Source organism: Paralichthys olivaceus, chromosome 9, assembly GCF_024713975.1.
Source record: "Paralichthys olivaceus isolate ysfri-2021 chromosome 9, ASM2471397v2, whole genome shotgun sequence".
Taxonomy (NCBI): Eukaryota; Metazoa; Chordata; class Actinopteri; order Pleuronectiformes; family Paralichthyidae; genus Paralichthys; species Paralichthys olivaceus.
Genome location: NC_091101.1, coordinates 13130020 through 13148718, shown reverse-complemented (window position 1 = coordinate 13148718; position 18699 = coordinate 13130020). Strand labels below are relative to the sequence as shown.

At 42.5% G+C, this 18699-nt stretch overlaps 1 protein-coding gene across 2 annotated transcripts; it reads left to right on the top strand.

Annotated features, from left to right (window-relative positions):
• The first annotated feature begins 1060 nt into the window (after positions 1 to 1060).
• On the top strand, positions 1061 to 18407 carry kdm3b (lysine (K)-specific demethylase 3B). 2 transcript variants are annotated; one of them, XM_020102455.2, is made up of 25 exons: positions 1061 to 1585; positions 5149 to 5313; positions 6087 to 6200; positions 6427 to 6532; positions 7107 to 7231; positions 7316 to 7375; positions 7509 to 8210; positions 8304 to 9489; positions 9573 to 9789; positions 9900 to 10114; positions 10226 to 10378; positions 11036 to 11143; positions 11242 to 11369; positions 11456 to 11774; positions 11860 to 12113; positions 12526 to 12798; positions 12912 to 13083; positions 13221 to 13311; positions 13604 to 13734; positions 13868 to 13987; positions 14403 to 14426; positions 16275 to 16414; positions 16625 to 16801; positions 16909 to 17043; positions 17442 to 18407. In XM_020102455.2, the coding sequence occupies exons 1-25, from the start codon at positions 1391 to 1393 to the stop codon at positions 17520 to 17522; spliced, it is 5391 nt and encodes a 1796-aa protein (XP_019958014.2). In that variant the 5' UTR covers positions 1061 to 1390; the 3' UTR covers positions 17523 to 18407. The 2 variants fall into 2 exon arrangements, with proteins under 2 accessions (XP_019958014.2, XP_019958141.2); XM_020102582.2 differs by lacking the exon at positions 14403 to 14426 and having other exon boundaries at positions 1073 to 1585.
• Positions 18408 to 18699: the final 292 nt, after the last annotated feature.

Below are 18699 nucleotides of genomic sequence, written 5' to 3'. Positions count from 1 at the left end.
TACAATTCAACTTGTATTGACCTCTCTTTATTTAAACTCTCTCAGCCTGAGAGCAGAAAGTACACAGCTGTAAATATCACAGTATGAAAAGGTTATGTTGCCTTGCACTCACCAAAATAGAAGTTACTTATTTATAGATGAAAATTATATGTATTCTCCTCCCTGTCCTGCGACTTGGTAGCCCAGTGCTTCATGCTTTAATCGTGGTGTGTGACGGGTCATTAAACTAGACGAACATCCCCTCAGTGCTCAAGTTTGTGTCAGTATAGCACCGTCTAGTGGTCATGATCAACATCTCCAGTACCACTACTGTCACGACAATTACCACTACTACTATAGATGACGACATCAACAACAATAATAATAATAACAATGATAATTATAATGGTAATGATTATGACTATGATTGTTATAAGTTTTATTATTACTATTATTATTTCACTATAGGCGGGCTATGTCACTTTTAATTACGTTAGAATAATTTTTTTTACCTGCTTCATTATACTTTGTAGTTTGTATTTTCTGTTACGGTGTTGTTTAAATGTTTAAACTATAAAATGTTTTAAAATCTGGAACAGGAGACTGATTTCCACCGGAAAGGTGTGCAGGAGAGGTGGCGAGCCTCCCAAACTGAGGGACATTTCAACTTGTGATTAATTTAACTAAGCAGTAGCTACACAGACTGCAAACGTGGAGTGAGAAATACCTATTTAGAAAATAAAAAGGACGTTTAAGATGGAAATCTGACATAAGCTTATTCGACATAAACCAGTGTATAAATGAACGTGCAGTGTGCAAATTAGTCGATTTTAAACTCCAATTGTGAGAATACAATTATGAAGAAAACCCTCATGTGCTGAGGCAAAAATAGAAAAGAACGCCAGCTCTGTTCAGATCTTCAAAACAAGTGTATCGATGGTGACACCGTTGAACTTTTCCTCTCAGAGACGAGAGTTCCGCCTCTGCTGCGGAAAATCCTGCAGAAAAAACCCCAACAAAACAAAGCGTCCCACAGCGGTGAGGCCGCGCTGCTCGGGCCCGTCACTAGAGGTCGCTGTCGCCGCGCACACTCGCTGTGTGCCTCCGCAGTGCTGCCTGTCGACGAGGAGTGCGTTTGATTGTTGCAGCGCTCAATGGCGGACAGAGCAGGAGAGTTGCGTTAGCACGGAGGACAATAACATCTCGACTACGTGACCTCCTGGCGTGGCTCGGTCCGCCGCTTCGTGCCCGCGGATGCACCGGGTGAGACGACCCCTCTCGCGCTAACGTCGGATTGGAAGTCGCCGCCGTTTTCTGCTCGTCTTGTTCCGCTCTTGAGTTCCCATCCCGGGCGGAGAAGTTCCACTGTTTGACGGTAGCTCGCGGAGGGCAGCTAGCTTGCGAGCAAACCATGGGGGACTCCCTCGAACTGATAGGGAAGCGTCTGCTCTTGCTCCTCGACGACGGCACGCCCGCGAGTGGACCCGAGCCGGAGCAAGCTGCCTGGCTCCGGGGGACGGTGCGGGCAGTGAGCGTTATCGGCCTGGCCGCCCCGGAGGTTAGCGAAGCGGAGGCGACAACAACAAGCTCTGCTGCAGGACTGACGGTCAGTGTTTACATACAAACGATGCCGCACTTCATGGTGAAATACTCGATTACAACTATTCAAACTGTGCGCTAGACATTCAGTATGTCTTTCCGCCGCATTGAGTTCAATTTTGCGCCGCTGCTGTCGGTGGGTTTATCGGCTGGTAACGTTAGCTCGTACATAAATCAGCTAGTTACAAGTCGCAGGCAGTGAGGCGAAGCTAAAATCGAGGCCGAGGATTTTGTGGCCTTTGCTTTGTTAGCTCTTTTGCCTCTTGACGAATGACATTCAGCTCCAGCAACATGAATCATCGCCCCGTAGCGATAAATGCTGGAGTCCACACGTGTTAGAGGAAATGTAGCCGTCACAACATTGTTATAAATCGGTGGAAAGCAGCAGCGAAGATCAGCGTTAGCTTGTCAGTCGAGTTAAAGGCCGCACACGTTCATATGAAGGGAAACTAGCAATTTGTTCGACTTAACTTTCGGGTGCAGGTCGTCAGATGTTCAGACTAACGCTAAACTTTCTGATTCAACTCAAACTTTAAATCATCAAACATTTTACCCTCATTCAAGCTTTGTGTAGTTTGGAGTGCAGGGAGATTTGCCTAAAATGGGGCGGTGATTGACCCATAGAGAGGCTGTCACTGAACAGCTACAATGCAGGTTACTAGATTGATAATAATAAATCACGCATGCTAGATTTATCCGTGACTTAAATGAATAAAATCACGGGATTTAAAGGCAGCTCCAGCAGAACAATCTGATGGTCCTGTGAGTTTTTGCAGAATTGAACCCCACTGTTAAAATCAAGCATAACTATCCCACTTCAAAGGCAGGAAGGTGAACATCTGACTGGTTCTCTGTTGAGCCTTCAACAAAATAGATATTTGCTGATGATCCGTCAGTGATATAAACATTGGGGCAGAGGATTAAACATGTCTTGTTGTTGGACCAATTGGTTCTTGTGTTCTGCTGACATTTTGAACCCTGATACAGTCATACCGAGGTCTTTGATCCTCAGGTGGGGAGGTACAGTGACAAATGGACAGAGTTAAAAACAGGCTTTGTCTTCTACTCACAAACCAATTTTCACTATTACAAACAAAATAAAGACACGTAAGACTATTTCAAGTTTTTTGGGCTGTTTTTACATCGTATATAGAGTCATCTTTACTCATTCCAGTTTTGGATGAAGAAAATGAAGATGGATTATACGTCTACATGACCTCCCTTTTCCCACCACTCTCCCGAATGTGACCTGCTCTCAACCTGCCAAGTGGAATGTGTAGAGTGAAACCCTCAAAAGTAGTGAATGTCTTGATTTTTAAAGACGACTTATTGGGAATCTAGATTCTGTGGTTTATGAAGAGAATAGTAATGTGGATGTAATACTTTGGCCAATCAGCTTTGGTGGAAGTGTGCGCTGTCAGAGTGTCCTTCTAGTTAACCTGTTTATTTCCAGCTGCTGGCACACCAATACAATAATAGTAGTATAAATAACTATACTGAAGAAATATGTAAATAATAGCTATTATTGAAGACCCAGTTCGCAGAACGTGATATTGATGTACATTTTTTTTCTAGAAAAGTATTTTCTCAGAGCTGTCTTCACCATAAAAAGAAATGTATTTATAACATTTTATTAGGTTGTAGACAGAAGATCTGTAAACAACTATATGCATAGTTACATAGACACTAGAGGTAAGAAAGTCCCTTTGAATTGTGGGAAAAAGGAGAAAATCCGTACCTGAAGGTTCAGCAGTTGGCTTGATGATACCTCTGCAAAGAGGTTAATGTTCATGCCCCTGCTCGTTTGTTGTTTATTTTTTGCAGCAGGATTATGTAAAAACTACTGAACTGAACTAAATTTTGGCCTAGATCTGGACTAAGGGGCAATTCTAAAATGTTCTTATTTTCACTTTTGTTAATGTTGCATTTTTGGACAATTTGACCAAATTCTAAAGGAATAATTCATGGACTTTGATTAAGGTATTTATATATGATGAAGGTATATATATTTATATATATATTTATATATACAATAGGGAACTGCTGTGTGACATTTGTTGCAACTTGATTGAATTAAGAGGACAGTTGGGTCTTGGTGGTGGCATGTGCACTACAGACCTCTGTTCAACCATTTCTCTGGAACCTTTCGCTTTTAGCACAAGTAACCAGCGGAACATTCATTAACCCAACTTTCTGCATAGATTTATGTTCTCTCTCGGACTCACTCCACAGCTCCTTTTCCTCTTTCCTTTTGAATCTAGGCAGGTGGGTAATTGGCTAGTTAGCTACATCAGTTGTGTTAATCAATAACACTCCATGAAATTCTCCACCCTGACTCTAAAAAAATAGGATTTATCCAGAAGCAGCGACCGGGAGGGAGTCAGGCACTGTGATAGCAGCCCGGTCTGTTTCTCATAGCTTGTCTCACATTCACATTGAACAGCTGCCGTCAATATCCTCTGCACTGTCTGTGGTGTTTTACTTCACTGAAGTCCACAAAGTGATACACCTCCACAATCAACTTTACAACACAGACAAATGGGAGGTGTCTTTGGATTGTGTGAGGACGTCAGTGGTACAAATGTCACACAGTGCGTGAGAGGAGGAGGGAAGTGAAGTTTACCATGTGCATTTCATTGTGTTTGGAAACATTGGCAAATTAGTTTTATTGTTCAGTCGGCTCATACATTGGTAATTGATGCAGTTTTATTGGGGTTTTTTTGTCACAGAAAAGATCATGAATAAGAAAAGCATCTTCCATAGGGAGACAGGGTTATAGATAAATCATGGAGAATGATTATGAAAAATTACAATTATAAAAACAAAGATACCTCCAACTGAGACATTTCCATTCACGATTACGTAGAGCTTCCCTAGTGTGTGCATATGATATATCACAGTGAACGTATTCTTTTATTTCACCAAGTCAGCAACAATGTATTCTGTGTTTGATGCCATGATTTGAGTGTTGGCTTTTTTAAATAGCCATTTTAGCCCATTTAATCATCAACTTTTTCTTCTCCAAAGTATCTAGACAATTAATGATTAACAGGCACTCCTTCCTTGTAATCCTACCAGAGGGCCTGGTAATGTGAGTCTGTCTGTCACATCCAGCTCTTATAAAGATGAAGTGTGTTTTACGCTTGCTCTGCAGGGCTACTCTGAAGTCTGATTTGTAATAAATGTGCACAAGTAGAAGAAAAGTTTACAGAGAAAATAGAGATTTACATAATGAAATATTTGGATACTTTTCTATTATTGTCATTTTAAAAAAGTGAGTGCTAAACAAGTATTATCATTGTTTTGAAATGCCGTCTCTGAGGGGCTGTTGCTACACACAAGCAATACTGTGATAGTTGACCCGTACAATTACAACAATTCTCTCAAGTTTTTTTTGTTTAAGAAAAGTGTCTCATGTTACCCGGATAATGCTGCACATATTTCCACCATGTACTATATTTTTTTAAATGATTTTATTTGCTAGAGTTACTTGAATGTGAACTCCACTACAGCAGTTGTCTATAAAATATCTATGTTGACGTTCTGTTCTCTCTGTGTTTCTGACTGTAGGTATTCGTGGAGTTTGAGAATGCTTCGCAGCGGTGTTCCTGGGTGCAGGTGTATGATGAAGGGGTGAAAGGTGTGTTGGTAGAAGACTCTGTCGTTTGGGCCAATCGGAGTGACGGCAGTGGGACTACTGGAGCCCCAGCATCATCCGCTGCCTGGCCTGCTCTGGTGAGTAAACAGTTAGACAGTGGATGGGAGCAAGAATGTCTGCGTCATACACAAAGTGTGTACCAGTTGTTGAAGTGGGGTGTCAGCACAAGACCAACCACTGCTGTCAGGAAAAAGCACTTTTTTTTTTACTCCCCTGAACTTGCTGATCGAGGCCAGTCGAAGGCAACTGTACATCCCCCTGACAAGGAAAATAAAATTGAAGATAGACCTGTGAAACATGTCACAAAAAATTGCATTTGCATTCTGATATTTTAATGCATATTGGATGATAATTATATGTTGGGGGAAAAAATCTAAAAAACTGCGGATGAATTGAATACACAAATTTGAATTTCCAGGTCATTGAGATTTCTTTCAAAATGAAATTTCACATGGAATTTTCCCACTTTGTGCCAGACCCCAATGTTGGTGAAAGACGCCTTTCACTTCTCAGGCCTTCCAAACCGAGTCTGGGCTCACAATGCTTCAGTTAATGTATTCATATTGGTATTATGAGCAGAAGGAAAAGATTACTGAGTCCAAAACAGATATTAAGTGTTGGAGCTGAATATCACTTTGAGCAATTATTTGACAGATGTTGCACTTGTTTTTCTGAGGGACAATTTTAGTGAGAATTTCTGAATTAAGCTTTTGCTGGACATTTTTTTAATGATCATGTGTGGCCATATTGTGATTTTGATAATATTTCGAGGGAAAAAAAATAAAATTCAGCCCTGTTGAGTATTTTTCTACATGTTCAGAGAATTAAATGGTGTTGTATTTTTCCTCAGGTCTTCCGCTCACTTGTGGATAGAGTGGGTTTAGGTTCATTGGTTCCTGTGGAGTATTTTGGAAACAAGAATTTTGAGTTCCTCCCCGATAACAAAACTATCCAGAGGTTTGAGGTGTGTATGTTTCTCTTAGTGCTTTAACTTTTAGTAATTTTAAACCAGCTAGTTGATTCACAGATATTATACTGAACATTTGACATAACTCTTGATATGATAAATCTGTCATTGAAAATCTATTAAATATTAACAACAGTGTCTGTTAGTTCTCTCATGCTATACTCTAGTGTGAAGTTTTCATTCCAGATTATTGCTGTGTAGTGAGCACTGTGTCCTTGTACAGGTTGATAAAGACATAAGACACCCTTTACTGTTGGAGCAGCCCTCACTGCAGGCTGCCATCTCCAGCTGGCGCACTGACTTTGAACTGCAGGAGATCTTCAGGAAGGGTAAGACGCCACATTCAGCCAGTGTTTATGTTGTTTTCTTTTTCTACCTTTGTGCCTCTCTTAAGTGTCTTGTCTTAAAGGGATATTTCACAGAAAAATTTAAATTCTCAGGGGTAAACAGAGTTGCAGCCAAATCCAATACAATTCAAGTAACTGGAGATCGATTCTTGAAACGTAAAAAACAACAGGAAAAAACATTAAATGCCTCTATGCTGCTCCTGTGGTGTCATCCCGTACTTTTGGTCTGGACTTTTGGCTTAAAACACAGTGTTATTGACGCAGATACTGATTTTAATACCAAATATTTATAAATTTTCAGTATTCTAAATCTTTAAACAAAGTAAATTAAAATCTTTAAACACTTATCAATAACTGAAACATGTGACAAGGTTGCACATACCAAAGCAGCCTGTTGCAGTAGGTGTCTCATTGGGCAATGGACTAGATGCTGTCTTTAAGCAAAACTAATCACCCCTAATTGAAATATCATCTAGTGTACCATCTGTTGTACATACCCTGCATCTGTTTTGATTAAGTGTGAATGTAACTTGTACCTTTTGTCACTGTTGCTCAGGTTCATACACTATTCAAGGACGCAGGGTTCTTGTGTACCAGCCAGAGTTTGAGGAGTGCTGGGCCTCAGGACTTGTCTCACAGCACGACCCTATTTCACACATTATGGAGATTACCTTGGATAAGGTAAATGACTCATATGTTTTGAGTGAGCACATCTTTGTCACAGTGTGAGAGGATGCCACTAAAATCAAACTTATTTTGCCATAGGGAAAAGAGAATCAGATTGTAGATCCTCGTGTGATCCATGTCATGCTGGCAGAGGGGGAAGTAAGTTTGTCATAAATCAGACTATACTGTTTACACTCTCCTGAATATTTGTTAAAATTGTTTGAGTATTTTCACCTTAAACTGTTTAAAAATCTATTTATGGAATTTCTTCTTAAATGTTCTTCCCTTTTAGCTTGGTAAGAATGGTCGGCGAAGGAAGGACAGTGAAACAATAAAGGGTGATAGTGGACGTAGACGTAGGACTGCCTCCGAAGGTGAGGATGACTTGAACTTGAAACGTTTTAAAGGAGCTGGCGACGCGGGAGCTAACGCACAAAACTGTGTCGATTCCAACAAAACCCCCGCGGAAGCGATGGGGATCTGGGTTGGGGACTCTGGTGAAAGAGTCAGCAGCACAACCAAAAACGGGGGCTCTTCAGACGGAACCTTCGCTCAGGGCAGGGTGTCATCCCCCAATACAAGTTCCCCACCTGAGATGGACCAATCAAATGCTACCCCTCCTCGATATCCAGCCCACGTCAAAGAAAACGGCCGCTCACTAACCACACAAGGGGCAGCAGACTCCACCACCACTGTTTCTCACACCCCCACTCCTCCCCCCCTCAAACCAGCCCCCTCTCCCTTCTCCACCACATCTTTCCCTTCATTAGGTCAGATGCCAAGCCTGGTCCCTGGTGCTCCTGCCCCCAAGGCCTCCCCATCCCCCCAGCCAGACCGAGAGGAGGCCTCCCAGTCACCCTTTTCCAAAACAGCTGCTCTTGTTTCCCCGGGCCCTGTCACCATTTCTTGGTCACATGACAGTGGCCCTAGTGTGGCACTTTCTGCCTCTGTTGGTTTTAGTTCTAAAGCTCCCGCCTGGGGAAGCCTGACTGAGGTAAGACAATCAGTGATCAGTACTGTCAGCATCATTATTTGATGTCGTTATTTCTGTAATTAATAAATGTTGACTTATTGTTTTGTTACTTAGGGGTCGAAAACGGCTGTGGGTTTTCGTTTGCCCCAGGCTGCTCCAGCTGCTCCTGTATTTGGAGATGCTACCTCTCAGACCAATGGAGCTCCGACCCCTACCACAACCCCCCAGGACACTTCCAGACCCTTTGGTTTTGGCTTTGGTGGTGCAAAGAATGAGACTCAGTCCCAGCAAGACCAAAACTTGTTTTTCCAGTGCATGACCCAGAATTCTGGCTCTGGCCAGAGCCTAACGTCTGGTCAGACCCAATCCAAGGACACCAATTACTTCACCACAGTGTCGGAGAGCCTGAGTAAAGAGCCCCCAAGCCTTTTCAAGCCTGCAACCTCCACCGAAGGGCTGAAAAATTCCAACCCGCCCAAAGTGCCTGAGACCCATCCAACAGGAAATGGTGTACTCAACAAACCGTCATCAGCCTTCCAGGGCGTCAGCGGCTCTTCAGGAGGAAGAGGCTCTAGTATAAGTATTGGTGGTCTGACGGCAGCCCCTGGAGCCCAAAGTGCTTCTAAGAAGAGCAGTAATAATGGAACTTCCACGGGGGGTTTAGGCCTGCAGTCCAGTTTTACTTCTTCTGATAGCCACCAGAACCTTTTTCTGCAAGCCTCCAAAGAGCCCACCAATCCATTCCTGGCATATGGAGACAAAACCTCCCACATACCGTTTGCTGGACTCAGTGGGGCTGAGCCCCAGACCCTGGGTCCTGCCTTGGACAGCAAGCCGAACCTGTTCACTATGGCAGAGCCACCTAAGGGGATTCTGTCTTCCTCTTTCCCATCACTCTCGGCAGCTGCTTCACCCAGCTCTTCCTCCACTCAAGCGCCAGCCTCATCTCAGAAGTCACATAGTGAAGGGGCTTTGACCAAGGAGGAGCAAGAGGCTGCGGAGATGCCTTCATCCACCTCAGGCTGCCGAATGTTTGGAAGCATCCCCGGTGGAATGGAAGAAGAGCCTGTGTCGTTTGAACAGAGCCAGTCTCAGAAGTTTACCCTGGAGGAAAGAGGCCAAGCATCGAAACGTGACTCTGATTCCAGCAGCAACAGTGACCTGTCAGATCTGAGTGAGAATGAGGATGGCCCAGAGAAAGGCCAAGTCCCACCACTCCCCACCAAGGATGTTGCCATGATGCAGAAAACTAAAGTCCAAGGGGCTTCTAAGAGCCGTCCACGTAACAAGCCTTTCAAAGGTAAGACCTGTCCACTCTTGAGGACCTTTGTATTCTTTGGTACAAACTGAGCATCTGAACTAACACTAAATTGTGTCCTTCAGTGGGCCAGTCTGTGTTAAAAGACCAGAGTAAGGTGCGTCGCCTGAAGCAGTCTGGTGAGTCCTTTCTCCAGGATGGTTCGTGCATCAATGTAGCCCCTCACTTGCACAAATGCCGTGAGTGCCGCCTGGAGCGTTACCGTAAATATCGGAATACGGATGAAGATAGCGATGATGATGATGACCCAAATGTAGCTTGTCGTTTCTTCCACTTCAGAAGGTGTGTAGTATTTTTTTTTTGTGTCATGAAAGAAAGTTATGAGAATAGAGGATGTTCTAATTTCAAAAATAGATCTGTTTACCAAATTTTTTTTTTAAACCTGTGTCTAGGTTGGCTTTCACTCGTAAAGGTGTGCTGCGCGTGGAAGGCTTCCTGAGCCCTCAGCAGAGTGATTCCATGGCTATGAGTTTGTGGCTACCTGCACCAGCTGTTCAAGAGGGACTGGACCTTGATACCTCCAAGTACATCCTGGCCAATGTGGGAGACCAGTTCTGCCAGTTGGTCATGTCTGAGAAGGAGGCGATGATGATGGTGGAACCTCACCGTAAGTATATAGGCATCAATCTGCTCTTTGTGGTCACATTCAATCTTTTTGTCTCAACACTCAACCTCTCAGATGTATGTAATTGTTTTTTTGTCTTTTCCTACCCTTCAGAGAAAGTGGCATGGAAACGAGCTGTGCGAGGCGTCAGAGAAATGTGTGATGTGTGTGAGACCACCCTCTTTAACATCCACTGGGTGTGCCGCAAGTGTGGCTTTGGAGTTTGTCTGGACTGCTATCGGCTTCGCAGGAACAGGCCAAGGGAGGGTGAGTTAATACAGTGACACTTGGAGATCTTTATCCAGTTCCCTACATTATTGCTGTGTTAAATGAACATGTTTCATTCAGCCCACCCAATTGGCCAACTTTATTCTGTGTCATTTGAATCTGCCAATCACGTTTATTTCATCCCCCCCCCTCAGAATGTCCAGATTTCTAAATTGGACACAAGGCTGTGTTAATAAAAAAACATTTCTTTGATTTAAAATGATCTCCATTTGAATGATTTGATATCGATTCATAAAAAGAACTGATCAATCACACAAAATACGTTTTTTTGGTATAAGTTTTTGGTGCTGCCTTCAGATGCTGAGGACAACCAAGCCAATCCTCAGTGTTGCGTTTGTCCGTTCACAGCTTCCTTGCTGGAACTCATCACCTGCATGTGTGCAAGTCTGTGCGTGGCACGTGTAAAAACAAATAATGAAATCATATTACTATAATACCACTGCTTGGTTGAATATAATTTTGTGATGTGTTCTTTAAAACTCTCAACACTAAGTCCACTGTGTGAAAAGGTGCCCACCTCAAATTTCAACCCCCCCCCCCCAGTTTGAACTGTCTAGCATTGACTAGCTTGGTACTTGCTGTAATGTTTTGAGGTTTGGTCATTGGAAACACATGTCGATATTTTCTTTCCTTTAGATGTGGATGAAGTTCCAGAGGACGAGGTTTTCTCTTGGTTGAAATGTGCTAAAGGTCAACCTCATGAGCCACAGAACCTCATGCCTACGCAGATTATACCTGGGACAGGTAACATTTACTTTATGAAAGAATCATAAATCCTGAGCATCAAGTATTTAATATGAAATGGAGCTGCAATGATTGATTTAATTGTCATTCTCTTTTAGCTCTATACAACATAGGGGACATGGTGCATTCAGCAAGAGGCAAGTGGGGTATTAAGGCCAATTGTCCATGTACCAGTCGACACACCAAGCCTCTTGTGCGCCCTTTTGCTCCCAATGGGGTTTCACAGGTACTGTTGTGCCACAGAATCTTTTTTCTTAGTTTTTATGTCTCCATCAAACAGGCTTTAACATTTTCTTGTGCTTGTCTCTGCAGTCTACAACGAGTAGTGGTGGTGGCGGCGGCAGCGGCGGCGGCGGCCTTATAGCTGCAGCTTCTGGTATTGGCACCACTCCAAAATCAGAGGGAGAAGCGTCAGCGATCAAAACAGAAACTACACAAACAGCAGCACCATCAGACAGTGGGGGTGGGGAAAGTGTGGGCAGTACTAGTAACTCCACCAGTGGTACATCCTCCCCCTGTAACCTCGCACAGTCCTCTGCCAAGGAGTCACGCTCATCGGGAGAGGGCAACAGCTCTGCTCTGCACTGGCTGGCAGACTTGGCCACACAGAAAGCCAAGGATGACACCAAGGGTAAGTAGGAAAAAGGCAATAAAGAGTCAGTGTAATCTGAGCACATCAAAATCTTTATCAAAGTTGCATCACCATTTTCTTCCAGAATCTGGTTCACTTCGGGCCATGATGAGTCGAGACAGCCGGCCTCCCTTTGGTTTGGACTCACTCAGTGCCCTGTCAAAGCCATCTGCTTCTAGCCCTAAGCTATTTAACAGCCTGCTACTGGGCTCAAGCATGGCCCAGTCCAAACCTGAGGGGTCCAGTCTACGGGATCTGCTCAACTCTGGACCAGGAAAACTTCCCCAGGGTCCTGGAGAGAGTGGCGTACCATTCCCCTCCGTCTTTACCACAGCAGGCGTAAGTATAACATGTATTATTCCATTCAGTCTTTAACCCTATTTGTGTTTATCTTATATTTTTGATCTATTTTATGAAGTTTTATTTATTTTAAATGTCTAGATTTACTAGAAATTTCTCGGTCCTAGTGCTGTAGACCTTTTCAAGCCACTTTATAACATTGTTTTTTAGTACTGTATAATTAAAGTTATTATTATTTATAATATTATTACAACTGTGGGAAAATACAGCAGGATTAGTTATAACTGAACAGAATACAATTTGTGTTACTGCCATCTACTGGGGTTGTATTTAACCAAATTGTTTAATTTGAATATGCCAGAGTAGAAATATTTCTACCTTTACTTTAAATTACTCAAGTGTAAATACAAGTACACAGCTGAGTAACAAAAGCCCCTCTTGTGTCTCTTAGAGTGACAAGCTGAAGAGCAGCCTCCCAAACTTCCTCGATCACATCATTGCCTCGGTTGTGGAGACCAAAAAGGCAGAAGGCCGTCGCACTGGGGCCTCTGAAGGTGGCGAGCTTTCTACGATGGGGGGCCGCAAAGATGGTGTAATGGGCCTTAGTGTTTTAGAACCACATACCTCGCACTCCTGGCTCTGCGATGGACGACTCCTCTGCCTACAAGATCCTAGCAACGGCAACAACTGGAAGATCTTCAGAGAGTGCTGGAAGCAGGGACAAGTAAGAATGACACAAGGATGATGGTTGGCTGTTGCAAAAACTTTGGTTGAAACTTACCTGTGTTGACTTCTGTTGCTCTGTCTGCTCTCTAATCTCTTCTCCCATGTGTCCAGCCTGTGTTGGTGTCAGGGATACATAAACGTCTGAAGTCTAATTTGTGGCGACCTGAAGCCTTCAGTGAAGAGTTTGGAGATCAGGATGTAGACCTGGTCAACTGTAGAAATTGTGCCATCATCTCTGATGTGAAGGTGCGAGACTTCTGGGATGGTTTCCAGGTCATCAAAAGTGAGGCCCCAATATATTTACATACATTTAAAGAAATGTAATTGTTTGACTTGATCTGCCTGTGACTGTTATCTTAATGCCCATTTCTCTCTGATGTCAGTCATAACTAATTTGTGTTTTGCTTTGTGTGAATGTAGAGCGACTGCAAGATAATGAAGGTCAACCCATGGTGTTGAAGTTAAAGGACTGGCCTCCAGGTGAAGACTTTAGGGACATGATGCCCACAAGGTGAGGGACCCAGAAATAGGTTTTTCATATAATATGTCATCCTTAGAAGGTAGGGCTGGGCGATAAAACAATAAAGATAATTATCAGAGATTACACACAAAAAAGTTTTTGTGTTTAAACAAAGACATTAATCCTGAGTTTTGCTTCAGGATTTTTTTAACTTGTCTCCAAAACACATTTGTTAATCCTACTTCAATCAAATTGTATTTGTATAGCCCCTTTACTACTCAGTTTGTTTCATAGGGCTTAGTTGTAGAGTAATTTATTTGATTTATTCGTCATACTTCCCCAGGTTTGATGATCTGATGGATAACCTCCCCTTGCCTGAGTACACAAAAAGAGACGGTCGTCTAAACCTTGCTGCCCGTCTGCCCAACTTTTTTGTGCGGCCTGACCTCGGGCCTAAGATGTACAACGCCTATGGTAAGAAGGATTGGCTGAATTTTTCATCCAGTGTCAGCTCACCTCAATGTCTCACCTCTTTCTCACTCTTCCTCCATTGTATACTCTATTTGTCTTCATCTTCTCTCTCTCTCACTGCCTTGCCTTCCCCCAGGCTTAATCTCCAGTGAAGACAGAAAGGTGGGAACCACTAACCTTCATCTGGATGTATCTGATGCTGTCAACGTCATGGTGTATGTTGGCATCCCTCAAGGAGATGCTGACCAGGAGCAAGGTCAGTAAACACAACCTCTCTTTCTCTTCCTCTCTCTTTTTCTCTGACACAAATACATTAATTGAGCCACTAAATGTGATCAAATCACACTACTTGCATCCCAAGAGACAAGTTTTTTTTTTTTTTTTTTTTTTACAATACAACGTGCAAATGATTTGATTTATTTTCTCATACCAAACACATTCTGTATAATATAGAATAAAAAATTTAAAACATTTCAAGCATTGGATAACACTCACTCGACCTTCGTCTATCTCTCTCTCGTAAACAATCATGCAGAACATTATCAGAGCTGTTTTCCATCATGCTTGTACTGTTTTAGTTGCTCCAGGCTTGATTGGCTTGGATAGGATCCTGAGTACACCCTCCAGTGGGTCTCACGCATTTACATTGTGGCAACATTTCTCATTCACAGAGGCAGATCTGTCTGGACACAAAGGTCTGTAGACTTTCAATTGTATCACTTCAGCAGCATGCCCTTCTTCTTGACTAACTCCCCACCCAAACTCCTCCACCCTATCCTTATGTTATTATCTGCACAGTAGGGGCCAAAGCACAGGGACCCATCTGTTGTGGCATATTTTATTTATCCCATTCTCTATTTCTATTTAAGGATTTAATTTGTTAACACCTAAGTTGATTAACGGATACCATTGGAATTTCTATTGTTTGCCTTTGGAGATCCACTCTTGGAGTAAAATGTGCGTAGCTGTCGGGTTCGGTTAGTGCAGTAATGTGAATTCTTTGAATCGACATAGATCACCCAGGATCTCATAGTATATATATATATATATAGCAGCGCGAGTATCTTCAGTTCCTGCCAGCTTAGGGTCAGCTGTGCTCTCTTCTAAGGGCATTTTTGGCATCCGCAATGGCTTCCCCTCACTCATTACAGTGACACGGAGTCTGAGCATAGGCATGCTGTTGACGTACACCCCCCTAACCCACCACCACCACCACACACCCACACACCCCACCACCACCCACACACACACCCCCCCACCCCCTTTTTATAAATATGTTCTCATTTAACTTTCCTATAGTTTGGAGCAGTACAATCATCACAAATAGCAATATCTCAATCCAGCCACCTCCCACAAAGTGTATGAGAGAATGGTAACGGTAAAGAGTGGAATAAAAACATATATATTCGTCAAACTTTCAGGTTGGGGTTTGAAACTGACAGAGTAACATTTAATGTAACGGTGTGGTGGACATTATGATGCAAGTCATAATCATGCTCTGTAAAATATAAAAAGGAATATGAATGGAATATTCTATTAGCACATTATGTAAACATCATAACTGAAATAATGTCTTATTCTGAATAAGCTCAATAGTGGGAATATTGCTGTCCATGTAAACATAGTCACTGTTAACGTCTGGTATCTCTTTGCACATAAACAACGATAGTGAAGAGAATCACTGAGAATAAATCACATTTGGCTGCTGAAAGACAAAGGTTACTGAAAGTACACACATGTCATTAATGTGTTTGCTTCCACTCATAATCTTTCTGAATAACTTGTATTTTAGTACACAAGTAGTTAGTACTCCTTCAGTCAGTAGTGTGACAGTAGCTCCTCTGTTTGATCAACCTGTGGATGTGATTGTTGTGTCAGTAAATGTAATTGTGTAGTCTGTAAATTGTCCTTTTCTTCGCACTAGTGGTTATCAACTGGTCCGGCTACAGGATCCATATATTTTTATCACAACCCTAACAGCATTTAAAATTTGAACTATCTCAAAAAGTATAGCTCTGTAATAGCTCTATAGAAACACAAGTCCTGCCAATGTTTCTAACGACTAAGTTCACTGTTTAAAAGAAATGTAAATTTTGTCTAAAACTAAGAAAACAGTTAAAGTATAGCACGATGTGTTTGCTGAGTGTGACTAACGTCAGCAGTGCTGGCACCAGTAGCCATTCTTCCTCGCAGGTTTGGCCATTTCCCTCTGAATGTTGAATGTGGTTACACATCCGCACAGTGTTAATTTAATTGAATTTCACGCAGTCCACTTACACTCAACCTGCGGCCTATTACAGAGCCGTGAGCCACCAGTTGAGAACAACTGTTGCTCCACCAGTATAATTCATTTAGTCAGCCATGGAACTTAAATGATGAGATGACCGTAGTTAGTTTATGCTGAAACAGCAGCTACAGTGATGATGTGAAGCTCAAAAGCTACTTAATGAGGCCTCTGTAAAATCCTGTCATCAAAGAGACATGGCCAGTGACCCCATTGCTCCCCTTTATATGTGCGTTGTTGTTTATGTTTTGTCCTCCAGAGGTCATGACCACCATCGAGGAGGGTGATGTGGATGACATGACGAAGCGGAGGGTGTACGAGGGGAAAGAGAAACCTGGAGCGCTCTGGCACATCTACGCTGCCAAAGATGCTGAAAAGATCAGAGAACTGCTCCGCAAGGTCAGCAGACACACGTCTTTTCAAAACAACGTCTCATCTCTTAAGCTGCACCGTCACTACAGCATTTGAACAGTGCATTACCTGCGTCATCATGTCAACACATATCAATTACAAGGCACAAACAGAAATCAGAGAGATCAGCTGCTTTCCAGTTGTATGGTTCATGTGGATTACCTGCATAATGCCGTTGTTAATCTATATCTGTGTCAGGTGGGAGAGGAGCAGGGTCAAGAAAACCCTCCAGATCATGACCCCATTCACGACCAGAGCTGGTACCTGGACCAGGTCCTCCGCCGCAGGCTCTATGAAGAATATGGCGTCCAGGGCTGGGCCATTGTACAGTTCTTAGGAGATGCTGTATTCATTCCTGCTGGAGCACCACACCAGGTCAGTATGAGAGAACTGTCTTTACTTATAAATGCTTAATTCAAGGTCCATGTTCATGTTTTCTTCTCTTCTCAACATATTTTACATTCTCTTCTCTTCCCTCCCAGGTGCACAACCTGTACAGCTGTATCAAGGTGGCTGAGGACTTTGTTTCTCCTGAGCATGTGAGGCACTGTTTCAGACTGACCCAGGAGTTCAGACACCTGTCCACTACTCATACAAACCACGAAGACAAGCTACAGGTTGGTCTGCTTCATTCATTTCATTTCAGTTTCTCAAGCCAATTTTGTTTTTGAAAAAAATTATGTAATCCTCATTAAATCATCGACCAATATGATGCCAGTCAGTCACATGTCACTGTTGTGACTCACCCATACCTACGACTCCCTGAAGTTGACTTAACGGCCACCAGTGTCATTAATAACAAGGTTCTTCGGAACGTAACATATAGTACCTTTAAATAAGAAATAGAATTGTAGAAAATAAAAAATTAAAATGATGTTAAATTAAGTCACACACAGTGTTTTGTTTACATTTGTATTGAAAGAGTGAAGTCGGCCCCCAGCCTGAGTGAATGTGAGTTATTGCTGTTTCCACGTCTGTCATCGTTTTAACAGACTTTTCCTGTCATCTTCCTCAGGTGAAGAACATCATCTATCACGCAGTGAAGGACGCTGTTGGGACTATGAAGGCCCATGAACCTAAACTAGCCCGCCCTTAGTTCCTCTCACATAACGCTGTCCCAAGACAACCACCTTCTGAAGACTACATCACTACACACACACACACACACGCACACACACACACGCACACACACAGTAAACATTACATACCTACATATACACAAGCTACAGAGTACAGGATAGAGTGTAGCGTTTTTTTGGGCAGTAAAGTTTTGATTTTGCAGAAAGAGAACATTTGATCTGGAGGGTTTAGACCGGGAGGGGTTAGTCAATGTTCGCTGTTGCACAGTATGCTCAAACTTGTCTAGTTGTTTTCTTTTTTTTCTGATTAACTTCGTATTTAAGGTCAGTGTGTTTGTTCTGTTGTTCTCATTGTATATCTATGATGTGAGAGTAAGGGAGGTTAAAGCTGACGTGCCTTTGGAGCAGAGGTTCAGCTACTATATAAGCGACTGACAAAATGTGAGTACTGGGCTAACTTTCCTATTTTGATGACGTTGATATTATTTTTCTTCAATAGGAGCAAGGTTAACCTGTTTTTGTAGATTTTTTTCGTCGTTGGAGTTTTTAAACAGCTGTTTCCTTCTGCCCTCTGTGACTGAAATGAATTTGGGAAGCAGCCAGTGAAGAGAAGCAGACCAAAGTTTTGTATTTTAGTTTTCTTATTTCAGTTTTAGAAAAAGAAGTCTTTTCTTTGTATACACCACGAGATAATGATCAGGACTTCAGAGAGGGCCGTTTTTTTAAGTCATAGGTTTGGTCACCTATCTTTGTCCATGGACTGAATGAACGGAAGATCACCAACAACATTGTTCAAAAATCCCAATTGCAGCTGAACAGAACTACTGGCCATTAACATTGTATCAATATATATTGATCTTAGCAGTCTGTTTGATTTTTCACAATAAAAGTTACAAAAATTACTGTTTTCTTCATGTGTATCTTTACTGACTAAACCTGTTTGCTTATGATCCCAGGGTGGCTACTAGTCATATTAAAATGTCTCAATTACGGGTTCCACTGTTATTTCTACTATCAATTAATCTGTCGATAATTGTCAGTTCAAAGCCTGATGTCATGTCAGAATGCTTGTTTTCAACAACATCATCCCAGTGAGTGTGACGCACATATTTTTAAATTTGAGGGAATGCCATTCACTTTGACTCATAGATGAACTGAACATTTTGGTCACATGGCATTGTGTTGTTTTGAACT